The sequence below is a fragment of the Pimephales promelas genome, chromosome 1 (assembly GCF_988280905.1).
Source record: "Pimephales promelas chromosome 1, fPimPro1.hap1.1, whole genome shotgun sequence".
NCBI classification, from domain to species: domain Eukaryota; kingdom Metazoa; phylum Chordata; class Actinopteri; order Cypriniformes; family Leuciscidae; genus Pimephales; species Pimephales promelas.
Window position 1 is genome coordinate 27,672,879 of NC_142769.1, and position 18,010 is coordinate 27,690,888.

Below are 18,010 nucleotides of genomic sequence, written 5' to 3' on the forward strand. Positions count from 1 at the left end.
AGATTCGCAGACCGCATGCGAATGGGTCCGAAACGGGTCCGACCGAGTGCGGTGCGAAGAAAATCGTGTCCGTTGGTCATCCGGATGCGTTCAAAAATTTGAACTCTTGCGAAAAGCTACGGACGGTTCCTATCCGACAATTCCAGCGGAAGTTGACCGTTGCTATGGTACTGATAAACAAACCTGAATTATTAACTTTTAATAAAATAAATATTGATTTATAACGATAAGTTGTGATGTCATTTTTTATTTTCATGACTTTCTAACGTTTATAAGGGCAGTTAATACAATTAAATTGAAGGTAGACATTGAACTATTGACCACTATATCACATTTTTTAGCCGACCTGACATGTCAACGTCCTGAGCAACTTTCCTCACGCAGCTTAACCCTAATCAGAGAGATCATACAGAACTGACAGAATCAAACTTTAATCTCTCCGCCATTTTTGTTCTACCCGCGTCCGACGCTTTTCACTGTCAGGTACGACGTCCGCTGGGAACGTATTGCGTATTACGGAGCTGATTTCAACTGCCAGTGTGAAGGCAGCGTAAGAGGAGAGAACAATTGGACCAACGGTGTAACGAACATAATGTGAGGCGGTCAGATTGTTGTTGTGGTGCACTTTACGATTTAGCTACACCCACCACCTAAAGACGAGGAGCACCGGAGGCTATGGCGGAAGGCACTAACGTTACATTTGGAAGCATAGGCTTGAAAGTGCCCAACTGAGGCTAAACACGGAAACGATTCTGATGAGAAAACGCAAAAGTGGCGTTGCGTCATCTTTTTTTTATTCTGCGTTTAGACGAGCGTTTTGTGTGAGAAATCCGCGTGTAAATGGAGACGCAAAAGTGTGTGAAATTCAATGTAGTATGCACTTCAGGCGGCTAGGAGTGCATACTACAACAACACCAAGTCCACGCGCCTGCGTACAACTTTCACCATCAAGCAAACTTTTGCGTTTATATCGTTTACACGGGTAAGATTTAAGATTTCCACTCTGGGGGGTGGTTTCACTTTTTTTGCGTTTTTGAGCCTCAAAAACGCCATCGCCGTGTAAACGAAAGGCACATCCGATAAAATATTTTTACGTTTTCACCCGCGAGCGTTCTCGTGTTAACAGGGCCTAAGGACGGGAATCCGATTGAGGAACACCCCAGAAATGGCTCGGCTACGATGTTCCGATAAAGAAGTCACGCCGGGTGTTGAATATTGTCAGATTCAGGTAAGCTAACTTGCCTAACTGTTATGTGCTTGTTTGCCTAACTTTAGATTCGTGAAGTCCGTTCTATGAATGCTTTTAAGATCAGTAACAAGCCGTAAACAAAATACAATGAATCTTGCATGATTGCCCACATATACATGTTATTTATTTAACTTTGTGATATTGACCTAAGAGTCTGAAAGAATGAATGAATGAATATTCACGGTAGTACAAGATTGTATGGTAACTTACATTAGTCTTACAATAGCTCACATTACTGCTATTGCACATTACGAGATGTAAACAACACTGGTCCAGATGCACTTCCTGTTTCAGTTTGTAAAAGGCTTCTTAATTTCAAATGTAAAGAAAATATCTTGAATATGTTTGTTTAACTTTTTGATTCAGTTGTTCTGTTGGTTGTACTTTAACCCAACGTTTATACAGTGTTAAAACTGAAACAGGAAGTGCTTGTGAAATCTTGTGAAATGGTCTATACAGAGATTGCTGATGCTAGCAGGCCAGCTAGCTACATCTCTCATTCAGATATTGATATTGACTTATGGCGAGTTAGGAGATTGTGTATTGTTTCGTTTTTAATTAATGTATCTTTCTCACACACTGTTCTGTGTAACTATGGGTGCCATCATCAATGAATTCTCCATGATCTATTTTAAGTAGCTACTAATGTAAAAAATGTTTATGGTTATAATATTTCCATAGATGCATCAATGAGAGTCAGTAATGCAGTGGATAACTATGAGGATGATCACATCCACATGCCCCACAGCTGTGATGCAGAATCACAATGGGAGGATCAATCTGTCTTTGGCCACAACCTGATCTTCTCAGAGAGACTCTCCAGCGTCTTGATGCTCTTTAGCGAAAGTATGAGCAGCACAGACTAACGTTACATGAAGAATCTTACAACGCTTCGAAAAGAATAAAAAAGGCACATGACGTGAACATTGCGGTAAGTCCAATTATTGTTCTATAACGTGGCTGTAAGCCATAGTTCGGTTACAATTATTGTTTTGTCTCTTGCGGTTACTGTGATGGTCAGCTTATTCCAACTGAAAATTCAGTTTTGTGGTTCTTGAAGATTGTGAATCAATTTAATTGCTTTTTAATTTCAAACTTTACAGGAATCTGTAAGGCGCCTCCATAATTCAGAGAACAACCCACACAAATACGTTCCACAAACCAGGTAAGACTGTTTCTTATATACTATAGCCTAAATGTTAGTTTAATCTACTACTCTATGGATTTGGAATGCCAAAAGTGAATTTCAGTAATGATACCTGCAACTTTCCCCCCCAGAATAAATTCATCACATAACCTGGCTGTGACCACTTACCTCTTCGAAGAATTAAGGTCAACTTTTACAGACGTTGACCCTGAATGTGTAAAAGGTAATCTTAAAGATGTTGTAATCATTTTATTGTCCTCTGTTTTACTTATTTTTATTGCCATTACATTTATTTATGATATATTTAGCAGGTTGGAAGATGTATTTTGAGACTTTGCGGAGGAAGTATTCTTTGGCTCAGCCTGAAAAGGCCCAGAAAAGAAAAACTATGACGAGCATTGCAACGAACCTTCAAAGAAAGCGACTGGTAAGTTAAGAAACTGGTTAAGCACTTTTTTTTCTCTTCAGAATGTAACTATCCTCCTCTCTGTGTTTTAGTGGTTAAGTTACTGTCATGTTTTTCAGTTGCTGGAGACCAGGTCCGGGGTTGTACAAACCAACACAGAAAAGGAACTTTGGAAGACCGCAACAATAGAACTGATGTCTGATGAAGATGATGCTATTGTTGATGGAAGGCAGGGTGAATGGTGAGGTCTCCACCAATCTGCTCTCTGCTAGGTACTATAAAACAGACTAGAGGCTGACCCACACTATGCGTCACACCACCAGCGTATCATGGCAGTTTGAAAAATGTTAACTCGTATAAAAAAAAATATATATATATATATATATATAACCGTTCAAAAGTTTGGGGGTCGGTAAGATATTTTTTTTTTTTTTGTTTGGGGGGGATAGCTCAAATTAACTCAATACTTTTATTCAGCAAGGATGCATTAAATGAATCAAACGTGACAGTAAAGACATTTATAATGTTACAAAACATCATATTTCAAATAAATGAAATATAACTTTCTATTGATCAAATAATCCTAAAAAGTCTACAACTGTTTTCAACTTTGGTAATAATAATGAATATTTATTGAGCATCAAATCATCACATTAGAATGATTTCTGAAGGATCATGTGACACTGAAGACTGGAGTAATGATGCTAAAAATTCATCTTTGATCACAAGAATAATGTATTCCAATAGAAACGTTTATTTTAAATTGTCATAATATTTAACAATATTACTCTTACTTTTTTTTGTATTTTTTATATATAAAAAAAAAGCAGCCTTGGCGAACATATGAGACTTCTTACCGTTCCCAAACTTATAAACGGCAGTGTACACCTTGAATATTTTATATACACTTTAATTTCTTATTTACTTTTCTCGTATTATTTCATATATTTGTTCCTTTTTTTGTTGTCCATGTTGCTTATCTCCATTTTGTTTACTTGTTTGCATTTTAATGTATGTTTATAATGCACTCTCTGTAATGTTCTATTTATTTATATTGTTTACTTGGAATATCTACGTATATTTTATATATATATATATATATATATATATATATATATATATATATGAAGAGTTCAGATGCAAAAGCCTCTAAATGCCATTTGAAATTTTCTCCTTTAATGATGATTTTTATCAAACTTGTATATTTAAGTTTAGTAATTTTACTTAAATAACAATTAATAGGCAATTATCATTGCCATTTAAGAGAAATTACTGAACTTAAATACACAAGTTTGATAAAAATCATCATTAAAGGAGAAAATTTCAAATGGAACTCTTCATATATTTTATATATATATATATGTAACTTTTTATATACACTGTGTACTTTATTCCTTTACATCTGTCCTTTAAAATGATTGGGTAAAAAAAAATTAACGAAAATAAAAAGTTAACAAATTATTTAATGTATGTTTATAATTTTCTTTGGAATGTCCATGATTTTTTTTTCTTCCTTTGAGATGTTATTACTTCATACTTTTTTTTCTAGTTTTTGTTCCCAATTCCTCTGTAATGCTTGTTTATAATGCTATTTGGAATGTGTTATATACCTTAATAAAAATTTCAGACTTTCCCATTGTTCTTTGTGTGTTTAAATATAAATATAAATATATATATATCAAATTTATTTTAATGAATATATTAAAATTGGGGGAGGGAGGTTTGGTATATATTTGAGCAATATCTGCATAGCTGGTATATAACCAATCAAATCAGTATGCTACAAGGCCTAGGGTGGGCCATGTTTAAAAGTAACCAATAAAGTCCGTTTACTGGGTTTTCAATGTGTCCTGCCCTCCAATAGTGGTCTGGGTGTTGGGAGTGGCTTTAAAAGAACAACCAATCCAGTTTGGTTGGAAGGCAAAAAGGTGTGAATGTTTCCTGCATAAAGGTGTGATTTTTTTCCTGCTTTAATGGGATTACTTGCCATGGCAACAAATGGCTCTAGCACGGAAGTATACGTCCACAACATACATCCGATTTGGTATCATTCCGGATGTATGCGGATATATACAAACCCATGGAATTTGACATATCCGGCCACTATACTCCTGGATTCTTCCGAATTTCAGCAGTGTATACAGGAGTATACTGGTCCGGATACACCTATTTTCATGCAGTGTAAATGCTGTCTAAAAGTTTTGCAACAACCTGCTTGGCAAAACCCTCCGCTCTCGGCTCATGTTTTTTGAGGAGGAGTGTCAGTCGCGCTGGATGTAGAACTTGAGGATGAAGAAATAGAGTACGAGCAGACGGGCCAGACTCTTTCTCTCCCTGCCTCTCCTGAGCATGCATGTGGTGTTCGCCAGTCGAGTTTTCGCATGATTATTTATGCCGCAGCCCGAGAGTCTACGAGACGAGTTTTATTACACTACACCGTCTGAGGAATTTGGGCCTGCTTTAGCCACTGTTGGTCTCCCGCCAAGCGGCCAGGAGGCGCAGCCTACTGTGGCTTAAACAGAGCTTATTGACGTTATTTTTAAGTGGCCCTAATTCTAGACCTGAGTGGAGAAAGCTGCCCTTTTGCAGTGATCTGCATCACAAGATCTACAGATCCTGATTGCAGCCTTTTTCCGTGAGTCTTACAAATGCGGCAGCTGCTGACTTCACCAACCTTGTTTATTCTGTGGAGCAAGGCTATACCGCCATTTCAGCAGTTGAGGACACGTTGGCTACTCACCTTTCTCCGCCGTCTGCTCCATTGTGGAAATCTCGCCCCCTCCTTCCCTCTAAACCGTGCAGGACTACTTTCACCCTTATCGGAAAGTCCTACATGGCAGCTGGTTAGGCAAGCATGGTCATACATACTATGGCCATCATCCAGGCATACCAGGCGGAAATCTTGAAGAAGATGAACGAGGGAACAGGACATATCCCAGAAGCTGTCAAATAGCTTTGTAAGGCCACAAATCTGTCCTTAAGAGCCACCAAGCACACTGCCCGCGCTATAGGTTGTTCTATGGCAGGGGCGATTGCTGCAGAGCGTCACCTATGGCTCAATCTCATGGAGATCCATGACAAAGAGAGGTTATCCTCTTGGACGCCTCAGTTTCTCAATCTGGACTGTTTGGGGGAGGTGGTCAACACTGTGGTTGACAAGTTTCGGGCTGCTAAATCCCAGTCAGCTGCCCTTAGGCAGTTTATGCCCAGGAGGGTTAGGGAATCTTCTAACCCCTCCCCATCTCAACCCAGAGAATGTTCTTCTCATAGGCCGGATTTTGCCACTAGGAGAAGTGACTCGACTCATCCCCAACCTGCTACACTTTGGGGAGCCAGCAACATTATAAGTGTCTAGACCTGAAGCGGTCTAACAAACCCTTTACTACAGCCTCCTCAAATCGTTCTTGATCCGCAGGTCAGAAAAAGGAGAGCTTCCCCTGATTTACGAGGTTGTGACAGCTTCTCACTTGCTCTCCTTCTCTAAAACTGTCATTTTCTCCACCCAACGGGTTTCAAAGTGCAGTTACTACTCAACCTTGTTCAAACCGTCTGGAGCAGGAGGAAGGAGACGCGTTCACCTTTCTCCCCTTGCCTCCAACGAGTTTGATACCTGCCGCTCAGATCCTCTGAGACAATTTTAGTTTTCTTCAGAAGCAGGCAGACCCTATGATCTTGATCAAACAGCCAGTGGTTCCTCCCACTAAGTGTCAGGACGTCAAGAGCTCTCCTTCACGTTGGACCACGCCACCCCACTGGAGTCAGCGCGTCACCCTAACACAGGTATGTCCTCCGCTTTGCAACATCAACTTCCTCTATCTCATTTCTTTCAAGAATGGAGGTGTCTGCCAGAGGTATCGCCTTGGATACTCCACAAGGTTCGGCTCAGCTACACACTTCAGTTCTGTCGCCCGCCCCCTTGTTTCAATGGAGTCTTTCCAACTGTAGACAACAGCGCCTCAGAGGCTTCTGTACTACAGCGGGAGGTATTCGTCCCTTCTCCTCAAGGGAGCAATAGAAGAGGTACTTCCGAAGGAAGTTGAGGAAGGCTTCTTCAGCCAATACTTCTTGGTCCCGAAAAGGCAGAGGTCTGCGACCGATACTAAACCTGCGCTGGCTAAATTTCTTCCTTTACAAAGGGAAATTCAAGATGATGACGCTAAAAGCTATCATATCTCAAATTTGAGCAGGGGACTGGTTTGTGACAGTAGACCTGAAGGATGCATATTTTCTAAATTCCGGTCGTACGGTGACACAGGAGGTTCCTCAGGTTTGCCTTTGGAGAGAGGGCATACCAGTACTGGTCTTGCTTTAAAGCTGAGAACGTTCACAAAGTGTATGGATGCTGCTTTGGCCCCGTTGCGGCTCCAGGCCATCCGTAAACTCAACTACCTGGACGATTGGGCTCCTTTTAGCCCACTCCAGGGAATTAGTGACTCTTCACAGGGACATTGTCTTTCGTCACATCCAGTCTCTCAGCCTGAGATTGAACACAGAGAAGAGTGTTCTTACCCCAACTCAAAGCACAGTTTTTTTAGGGGTGCGCCTGGATTCCTTTCTGATGCAGGGCCGTTTGGCTCCTGCCCGGATTTACAGTCTTTGGCTCGCTTCACGTGACAAACGCGAGATATGTTTGACTCACTTCACGCTCGGCCATTGTGTTTCTGTGGGAACTTGCCACAGGCTTCTGGGTCTCATGGCTGCATGCTTTCCCTAGGGCTGCACCACATGAGACCATTTCTGTGGTGGATGAAACTCTCAGGTGCCTGGTCCACAGGACTGGCTCTTCACCTATTGAAGGTGTCGCAGAATTGCTTTTGGGCCCTTTCAATTTGGCGGGACCCTCTCTTCTTTCTGAAAAGGGGTCTGCATGGGTGCAGTTTTCCGTCGCCAAATGGTTACGACGGAGCCTTCTCTTTTTCGAGGGCAGGCCAGCATGTGGGGTCTGGCTGGTGTGCGCGTCGAGCCGCCAAGTGTGTGTGTGTGTGGGGACTGTGTGGTAGTAGAGCAAGGGAGAAGTGAGGGAGTGATGGCAATTAGCTTTGGAGCGACTATAGTGACTCTATATTGAGAAAAACAAAGTGTCTGCCCTGTTCTTTCTGACCATTGTGTAGCATGAGTTAAACCTCTCCTTTATTTCATGTTGTTTATGGAGAAGGAGAATCAGGAAATAAGTCGGGGGAAATGCAACGGTGCGTGTCAGACCAGACGCATCATAAACAAAATGTCTCATAAATATCACAAGACATTCGATATGTATATCGAGAAACGTGATATCGCGATAACGATATTGATCCGATATATCGTGCACCCCTAGACGTAAGAGCGTCGGGGCAGCGCCCGTGCCATCAGCCAGTGAATTGCAGTGATTCTACAAGGGCTTCAGACAGAGGCCGTTCCCACTGCGTCTTAAGCTACGCAGCATCTCATTCCCTATTCAGAGAACATAGGTTACATCAGTAACAAGAGATGCTTTAAAGCAATGGCCAACTGTAAAAACAGACTTAACATGAGCTCTTTTTGCATGGGAAATGAGACTACTCTTACTGTTAAAAACGGCCTCTCAACCAACAGCGCATCAGCACATCACCAATAAGGTAAACTCAAATACATCCAATTAATTAACAGTAAAAACTGCAATGATCTGCAGATTAGATTAATGTACCTGAAGTTTTTGTTACCACATCCAAGTGGTAAAAAAGATGTCACGTACCAAGTCTCATAAAATACTACTACTTAATTTAAAATGTAATAATATATGTGAAAAATACATTTTTTCAGTATTTTTTGATGAATATAAAGTTCATTGTGGTGAGCAGGACGGCCGAGTGACGTGAGAGAAAGTGGTGCGATTGCTAATGAGCAGCACCTGTGAAGCACACCGGTCTCGCATCTCTCACGGAGGAGTGGAAGCATAAAGGGGGAGCGACGGAGTGGATGATCGAGAGAGGGACAGGCCTGCTTTTGTTTTTTGTATTTTATATTTTATTTTGGCAAGCCAGCAGTCGTCCGTGAGGGGCTGCTGGCTGGTAGTTATGTTTTATCTGGGTAGCCAGTAGTTCCATGAAGAACTGCTGGCAGGTATTTTGTTTGTTTATTTCATTTGAATAAAGTTTTATTTTGATGGATATCCTGCCTCCTTCTTCCCTGATCCTTGCTACATTCATCAAAGATTACAGCATAATACAAATATGTTTGTAACATTATAAAAGACTTTACTGTCACTTTTGATCAATTTAATGCATCCCTGTTGAAAGTATTAAATTTGCTTAAAAATGAATAAAGTGTGTTACTGACTCCAAACTTATAAATAGTAGTATACCCCATTGTCATGGCTATAATGTTAAAGTGTTATCCTTTTGATGGAGCTTCTCTCCCAGTTTCTATATCCATTACCAGGGGGGTCGCTACTAGACCGTTTTTAACTGGGGCATAAGACACAGTAAAATACCACTGTGCCCCGGTGAAATATTGCTTTTAAATATATGTCTGATGTTGGAGATTTCCAATATACCAACCTGATAATCATTATCCCTAATAATTTTTCAGTGCTTTTGTGAGCTTTTAGTGAGCTGTTTAGAATCAGAACTGGCATAATCACTATTGATCTAATCAGTCAAATGAGTTTGTAAAAAAATTTGATTCATTCAAACAGTTCACTCCTGCACTGGTTTCTCACACCGTAACAGAATCATTCCTAAAACAGAAATCAAAACTGGATATGGATGAGGTCATATTTAAATACAGTATGAAACATTACTAGCAAATGTCTTCCATCGTCAGCGACTGTGCCATGCTGCTTGTGAACGAACTCCAAACTACATTTTATATCCATTTTCATAACAGTATCATAAAAGTGCATACACATATGGATACACATTTTTGATGGGGGGCCCCAGTACTTATGAAAGGTTAGAAATGTTCATGTGCATAACTTAACATTTGCTTTTAGCTGGTGGTAAAAACAGTACCAGCTGGACCAAACAGGACAGGACTCCACAATCAGACAACAACTCTGCAAATGGCCGCAGTTGCTCTAGGCAGCTCGCCATTGGAACGTTGTCAAAACCCTGATTGCAGCAACATCCAACTGTTAGAAACCATAGAAAAGCCCAACTGGCAACCACTCAAATGCAATCCAGAGAAAACCCTTAAATAATACCCAAATGCCATCCACATTGTGGAGTGAGTTCACACATCTGTAGTCAAAATCAACTCTTTATTGAGTTGTGTCACAGACATTGCTGCCACGTTCCAGTGCGAGAGTTAAGGGATAGACAGGCGGAATTAGTAAAAAAAGACAAGGTTAGCTATTTTGTTTCCAGCTTATGACTTTGAGGATGATACGGACCAGCTTATGATGATACGGATCCAAAAATGAAAATTATATGATCAATTACTGACAATCAAATCATTCCAAACCCATAAGACTTTTATTCATCTTCAAAACACAATTTTTTTTTAACCCCTATGCCTCCTTAGGGACATTTTTGGCCTTTTCAATTTTGTTTTGTATCACTTTGCATGTGTTAATGCTAACTGCATACAATTTGGAACAGGTGTGTATTTTTATTGTAATTTTACTATTTCACTGCTATTTCCTTATTTTATTTTATTACTAGGTACAAAAAATACTCTCTCTCTCTCTAATCTCTCTCTCTCTCAGCGTCTTTTGGACAAAAATGGCCCCTTTGAAATTTTTACTTTTTTTTTTTTCTTTTTCAGATGGTGCCATTTTTTCAGGTTTAGTCTATAAAGCAAATTCTCGCTTTATTTCTGTTTTCTGCTTTGGCATATTATAGAGCCAATTGGATAAATTATGCAACAATATTTTTGTGAGTGTGTTGGTATGGATGTCAGAGTGGGTTGGTATGTGTTTTATAAGAAAAAAGCTATACGTGTGTTCATGTGTGTGTTTGTAATATTGAGAGAGGAAAAACTCAACTGCAAATCTACAATCCAATCACTGTGTGACCAGTGGAGTTTTCCTGCAAGGCATCCAATGGGGAAAGTCTGTTACTGCGCCCAAACAAAATCTTCCTGAAAGCTCATTTTTTGAGATATCAACCTCAAATTTGGAACACAACTTATTTATATTAATGGCTTTGATTTTCTAGCCGATTTTAGATTCAACTTGTTTTATAAAACATATATTTTATATAAAATAATGTTCATAAATTTACATAACCTTAAACCTATATAACTTTTTTGTATTTAGTTATTCATTTTTTACTTCAGCAATAATCTGTCAAGGGTCTTCTTTAAAAAAGTTCTTCAAACTTAAGTCAAACTTTACATTTTTATCACAGTTTTTTGACGTGGACATTTTTGTCCTCTATGGAGCTATGTGTAACTTTTTAAATGAGGCACAAGGGTTAAAGGATTAGTTCACTTTTGAAAAAACTTTTGCTGATAATTTACTCACCCCCATGTCATCCAAGATGTCCATGTCTTTCTTTCCTCAGTCGAAAAGAAATTAAGGTTTTTGATGAAAACATTCCAGGATTTTTCTCCTTATAATGGGCTTCCATGGGAACCAGGTCCAACCGAGGTCCAAAAGACAGTTAATAACAGTTTCAGATGCAGCTTCAAATGTCTTTAAACGAAACCAAACGATGAATAAGGGTCTTATCATGCGAAACGATCGGTTATTTCAAAGCTTATTCCAAAAATTTAACTTTTCTAAGGACAAATGCTAGCCTTTCTCCATTCTGTGAGGCGCGTTTGCAACGTCACGTAATAATAAGACATAATAAGTAATTACGTTCAAAAGGTCACGGGCGACGTAGCCAGAAGTACAGAGTCAGAGTGTTTACAAGTTGAACGCATAGGTTGAACGTGAAAACTAACTCAAACGCTGTTTACAAAAAAGGAATTAAAAGGTAAAACAACGATGTCGGACGATTTTGATTCTGTACTTCCGGCTACGTCGCCCGTGACCTTTTGAACATAATTACGTATTACGTGACGTTGCAAATGCGCCTCACAATATATTACAAGGCTAGCATTTGTCCTTAGAAAAGTTACATTTTTGGAATAAGCTTTGAAATAACCGATCGTTTCGCATGATAAGACCCTTATTTCGTTTGGTGTCGTTTAAAGACATTTGAAGCTGCATCTGAAACTGTTATTAACTGTCGTTTGGACCTCGGTTGGACCTGGTTCCCATTGAAGTCCGTTATAAGGAGAAAAATCCTGGAATGTTTTCATCAAAAACCTTAATTTCTTTTCGACTGAGGAAAGAAAGACATGGACATCTTGGATGACATGGGGGTGAGTAAATTATCAGCAAAAGTTTTTTCAAAAGTGAACTAATCCTTTAAAGAAGCTTGAGAGATTTCAGTCCCTCCATTCAAAGTCTATTCCACCAAAATTTACACTTCAAAAGGTATATATATATATATATATATATATATTCTTTTATAAACATTGTTCAACACATACATTTAGCACATGAATCGCACCTGCTTGAAACATAAGCAGCAAGTCCGGTTAAGCTTCCACGTACCATATTTGACGTGCTCTACGTATGTGCTTTAATACATTTTTTGTTGTGTGGACATTAAATTGAGATAATCTTTTTAATAAAATATCTCATGTTTGGTTAAAAATGTTAATTTGTGTTTTGAAGGTGAACGAAAGTCTGGAACAACAATTTTCATTTCTGGGTGAAATAATCAATTAGAATTATTACTTCAAGCTAATATAAAAGTACAGTGCTAAATAAAACCATTATTTTATGGCATTGTAAATAAAAATCTGACCTCCTAGACTGACTGGGCAGCAGAAAAAAAATCCTTACCTTTAAGCCCTGAAACATTGAGTAGAGTCCATAAAAAAAGCTTCACACCAAATGCAAAGCTCTTTCTGAGATTTACTGTAACCTCAGAACAGTAAAGAAAGCCTAGTGTTGCTTGCAAGTGTGGTGAGCCGTTGGGGGAAAAAAAAGAATGTGGGATGTGTGTACATTTCCTTTGAAGTAAATCTGTGGTATTGTGCGAATATACATTTGGAAATTCATGGCAAGGTCAGTCAAATCGACCAATGTGAACAAGTGTTAAATATAGGGTATGCAATCTTGCCGAACTTCACAAGGACGTTTGATCCGCAGGCTTCGGCATGAGGTTACGGCAATAACCTTACCAGAACAGTACCAAAAATGGTCAACAGAACTGTAAAGTTGGCTTTAAAAGTATGAAACTGCTCACCAAAGGGGAATAAAGTGATCTTAGGCAGGCTGTTTGAGTTTTTAAAAAGGCAAAATTGATGAGTGACATGCATGCAGCTCAGTCCTATGGTGTGACGCTGTGACCCACCTTATCAGACTGCCGCATGTAGCAATACATAATCCCCCGCATGCACTTGATGGCAGAGTGCTCCAGTTCATGAGTGCGGCCCATGTCATCGTCGATTCGCCTGCGCAAGAAACATTCGGCATGAGTTCCTGTAAAGCACTTTATTATGTTGAACATGTCAAACAGTGAGAATCTGCAGCATGTCAGCACCATGTACTACAGCAAGGCAAAGTGTTCAACCTATCACAGTAATAAAAAAGGCAAACATGCAAATAGGACAAACCTTCAACACATATCAAGAGTGCTCATGTAGAGCACACACATGCACACCACCCACATATACTCCTACAGAGATATATAGAGAGTAAGTAATGGGTTCAGGCCTTGCTGTCAGATTGGAATCATCTTAATTAAACTCCTCTGACAATGCTAATATGCAGAGGTGAAGACTGATGACTATGTCTGCCTCTGATATACGCCTGCTCTCTATTTTTATCCCCGTTTTCGTCCTCTAGAGGAACAACCCTCACCAGGAGGAGTGAGAAGGAAAAGAAACACTTCATCTTAGGAGTTCAACGGAAAGTCTCGGTCTTGGGCGCCCTCCTATAAATCATTTAACCTTGACCTGGGCACCGAGGGTGCTGGTGACCTGCTTTAGAAAGAGGAAAGGTGTGTGTGTGTGTGTGTTTGTGCTTATTATGCTATATGTTTAAAATATCTGTAACTTATTCCCTTGCTACTGAATATCAACCCAAATATTTACACCTGGTATTAAGATGCACTTTTGGTCGAAGAAGAGAAGGGAGACACAACCCGTTTACACCTGATATTCTTATCTCTTTTGTCCACTTCTGTCCAGATTTCTTCAAGGGTCTTAAAGGCAGGTAAATGTTCGGGCTTTTTCACATCTTTTGATCTAATGGACAAAATAAGCTCCCGCAATTTACATATGAACGCACAATGAGATGACGAAAAAACAGAGGACTACAGCTTTCACTTCTGCTCTAACCATTTCCACACTGAGACAAAAAGAAACAAAAAGGTTCTACAACATCCTAGTTAAAGAATGAGCAGGGTGGGTGTTTGGTCACCCACCAAACACCCACTTGAGTGTCTTGGATTCAAAGTGACTTTAGACAATCTCCCAAGAGGAACCTGAGGTTTATCTCTAATATCTTGTTCAAGGGCATAAAGGTGAGAGTTTGTGAATTCCCCCTTGCAGAGTTTGAACCTATAACCTTTAAGCTATCCAGTACATCCCTGGACATTAAGCTCAATCTAAATTTGTCTTAACAGAGCTTGGAAAACTGCAGTGTAGAAGAAGTAGTCCATTAATATGTGCACTGGAACAAATATAGGTGGATCAACTTGCACCCGATCAGTGGGTACACATACTTGACTCGGTGTGATTAAAGCTGCCACTAATTTGTCAAATGTGAGGAGTATACACTTACTCCACCCTTTAAAAGATGTTTTTGAAAGACTCTCTTATACTTACCAAGGCTGCATTTATTTGATAAAAAAAGTAAAAACTCGATATTCAATGCTGAATAAAAGTATGAATTTATTTAATAAAAATCCTTACTGACCACAAATATTTGAACGTCAGTGTAAGAAAACAGTTTTTTTTTTCTATGATAATGACATTCATTTTCACCGTTTCATTCAGAGAGGCCTATTCCACCAAGTTCTACCACAATACTGCTTATTCAGGCCAAATCATAGCCATACGGCCTGTTAACACCAAGAGTGAATCAACAAACCAATATGAAAAAAATAACTTGCTCACTAAAATAACTCACCAATAGATATTCTTCAAGATTTTGTAACAGCTTGTTCAGCCTTTTGTCCCTGGCTGTTAAACTTATTTTTAAACTTATGCCACAAATGGTATAACATGCTGCATTCCAGCATATTTTTTGCTATGTGGAACATAAAATAAGATATTTTGAAGAATTTTAGTAACCAAGCAATTGACTTTCATTGTATAACAACTTAGCATGACAGCATTTTCATTTTTTGGGTGAATATCCCTAAATAATAGCCTACCATATCCTACCGTCACATGCACACTCGCTGTTTATCTAGCGACGGCTTTGGATTGAACAATGTCCACAGATGATTTCATGAAAGTATGATGTATTGCGACATCAGAAACAAAGAAAAACTAAATAATGACAAAGTAACGCTTGAGGCTTGACGTAAAGCAAGTCAAATTTGTAGTTTTCTTATGTCTCATTCGAACTACAGAACCACTGATACGATTTTGGAAACATTATTTTAATGAAAAAAATGTTCTTTAGTGTTGCTTTAATAATCTCTATATCATGTATAGTACTACATATTTCACACTTGAGGGCCAGATGATTTTTTTATGTCATGATTTAACAGCAGAATTCAAAAGGGTGCACTTTCTTTTTCACATTATATATATATTTGATATAATAGCACTCATAATAAATAATGGATTTATGGTCTTTGATTCATGAGTGGTGAGTAAGGCATAGTGGTAAATTGGAGCACTAGAAAAGAGCCAGTCTCTTCAACATTAATTTACATGTGATCACAGATTTTACCAAAAGGTAAATCCACATAAAGTGCCAATCAATCCATATCTAACCTGTATGCCAACGCCAGTGCCCAGACACTGGCAGCGCAGTAGAGGGAATCTCTGACTTTAGCATCCTTACAGGTGGAACAGGTCTTCACAGGAAACAGACCAGTGGTAGGGCTCTGATAATTCAGAATGGTGCTCTTCACTAGAAGAAATGAGAGAAAAACAGATATAGTCTTATGGTGTTACTATCAACAGCTCACCGCAACAGCAGGTGTCTTTACAAACACCTACTGTACCTTCCAAGCCTGTTTACGCATCTTTAATGAACACCAACTTTTTCCTTTTTTTTCTGACATAAAATACCACTGCATGTATAATTAATTAAGGTAAAAAAATATTGTTGCATATTACTCAACAATAATATTGTGAAGAAAACAAAAACAAAAATGTACAGCACAAAAATGGCAACGCAGCTTTGTCCATCACTGTGCCCAACTGTTAAACTAGCTCTCGCTCGCTACATCCACTGTGATTTCTCTTTACTAATGTATAATCAGGCTGAATAGGGCACTTCATTTTTCATCAGCACATTACGGCAGCACAAATGAAGGGGACAATCATTCCGAGCCATCATTTGTTATGTAGTGTTTGGGTCAATTCAAAGAGACAGTGCCAGCAGGGCTGGGGGATAAGGAGACACTGGGGGGAATTAGTCAGAATATTAATATACTCTTCAGAGACTGCAGCCAGGATTGCTCTGACTCACATCGGAAGAATCCGGCATTCCAGACAAGGCGATAAATACGTATTTATCTGATTAGGTCTTGTACTGTAAGTGCGGTTGATGCCGGCAAGACTAAAAGGAAGACTGTGGTTAGAGTCTTCCATAATGTTTCAGGCAGGAAAGGGTCAGAGATCAATTAATCCAGAGAAACCTGCGATTACTGGCCATTTGCTTCTGTAAAACCTTATATTACTAATCAAGAAAATCTCATTTGCAGTCATTTCACAGTCGCTGTGGCAAGTGGAGGCATCATCTGTGCATTGAGTGACTTCTTTTAAGGCAAATTATGTATTATTCACACGCATCTTTTCCGTGAGTGAAGGAACACATCATAGCACTCTAGATGCAAATTCTTGGAGGGCCGCATCATCTCTCTCTTATCGTCCATCAGCATAATGCACCTCTAAATCAACCCCTAACACTGCACATACAATCAGTCTATTTCCACAAGGCAGACATTTTTATACTCTAAGAAGAAAGGGAGGGGGTCCATCAGAGGCAGTGGAAGAAGATGGAGAAAATGGGTGGAGACTGAACCGCACCGACAGAGAGAGAAGACAACGAAAGAACGAGAGGGAAAGACTCTTTTGCCCATTAAAAGTTAAAGCTTGTTTTCTCCAACCTTAATCTTGTGGAGGCAGAGAAAAGATAGCAGAACTGCATTTACAACAAACGGGCTGGAGAGGAGAGGAGAAGAAGAGGAAATGAGAAGCACTGAAGCATTATGCATTACCACATAAATAGGAGAACCCAGAAAGAGAGCGAGAAAGACCAGAGATAAAAATGGTAATATCCTTCTGAGAAAAGTTCAGAATAACATACCATGCATGTTGCATATAATGTGCTGCATTTCTATACAGTACACACGACAATCATTGTAAGCTGAGATGCATTTCAGCTCTGAGGTAGAGTCTGCCAGAACTATTACGATCTGAATTAAGAAAGTTATCACATTTTATCATAGCAGAATTCGTCTTATAGGGAATGACATGGGGATTCACTTTCAAAACAGGATTACCCAGCGCTAACGCTGTACGTTTGTCTGCTTCAACCATGACTCAAAGGATCATTGAAATGAGAAGCATCCTCCCTGTCACTCTTTACTCTTTGTTCTCTCTCACTTCCTCCATGCAGTGCTCTCATCTCAGTGTTGTCTGTCTGGGGATTTTAAATGAGCTTTAGGAACAGACTGAATGTCTGGATGGGGGAAAGAGATTGAAAATATAGAATTTGTACATGCAGTGTTCAAGAAACGAGGTTTTTCCATCAGTTGTGAAGTGGATGAAACAAGTTCATCGAGCGCTCGACTAATGAGCTGAGGAGTTGAATCGGGTGTGCATAAGGTGTTCTTGAAATGTTTAAATATACCACAATAATATACAATATCCCACAATATTTTAAGCCACGTACCTGAAGTCTGTGCATTGAACCCTATGGTCAATCTGTGAATCTTTTTAGGAGTTAGTTCAGAGCTCCCCTGACTAAGGTACGCAGAGAAAACAAAACTACTTGCGGCTGCTGGCAATATTTGGCATACATGTATATATCATTATTATAACATAACATGGAGATAAT

The 18,010-nt window shown here is 39.3% G+C and overlaps 1 protein-coding gene and 1 long non-coding RNA gene across 5 annotated transcripts in view; one reads left to right on the plus strand and one right to left on the minus strand.

Annotated features, from left to right (window-relative positions):
• phkb (phosphorylase kinase, beta) overlaps positions 1 to 18,010 on the minus strand; it is an 87,609-nt gene that overhangs the window by 65,548 nt on the left and 4,051 nt on the right. For all 3 annotated transcript variants that reach the window (XM_039693447.2, XM_039693445.2, XM_039693446.2), the window contains 2 exons: positions 15,715 to 15,853; positions 13,116 to 13,215 (listed from right to left, as the gene is read on the minus strand). In XM_039693447.2, the coding sequence (XP_039549381.2) occupies positions 13,116 to 13,215; positions 15,715 to 15,853 (239 nt within the window). The remainder of the gene's footprint in view (positions 1 to 13,115; positions 13,216 to 15,714; positions 15,854 to 18,010) is intronic.
• Positions 956 to 3,581, plus strand: LOC148998437 (uncharacterized). Of its 2 annotated transcripts, none has more exons than XR_016156713.1 (6): positions 956 to 1,228; positions 1,931 to 2,180; positions 2,353 to 2,414; positions 2,528 to 2,619; positions 2,705 to 2,823; positions 2,922 to 3,581. It is a non-coding gene; the product is annotated as an uncharacterized LOC148998437 (long non-coding RNA). The 2 variants fall into 2 exon arrangements; XR_016156719.1 differs by having other exon boundaries at positions 2,708 to 2,823.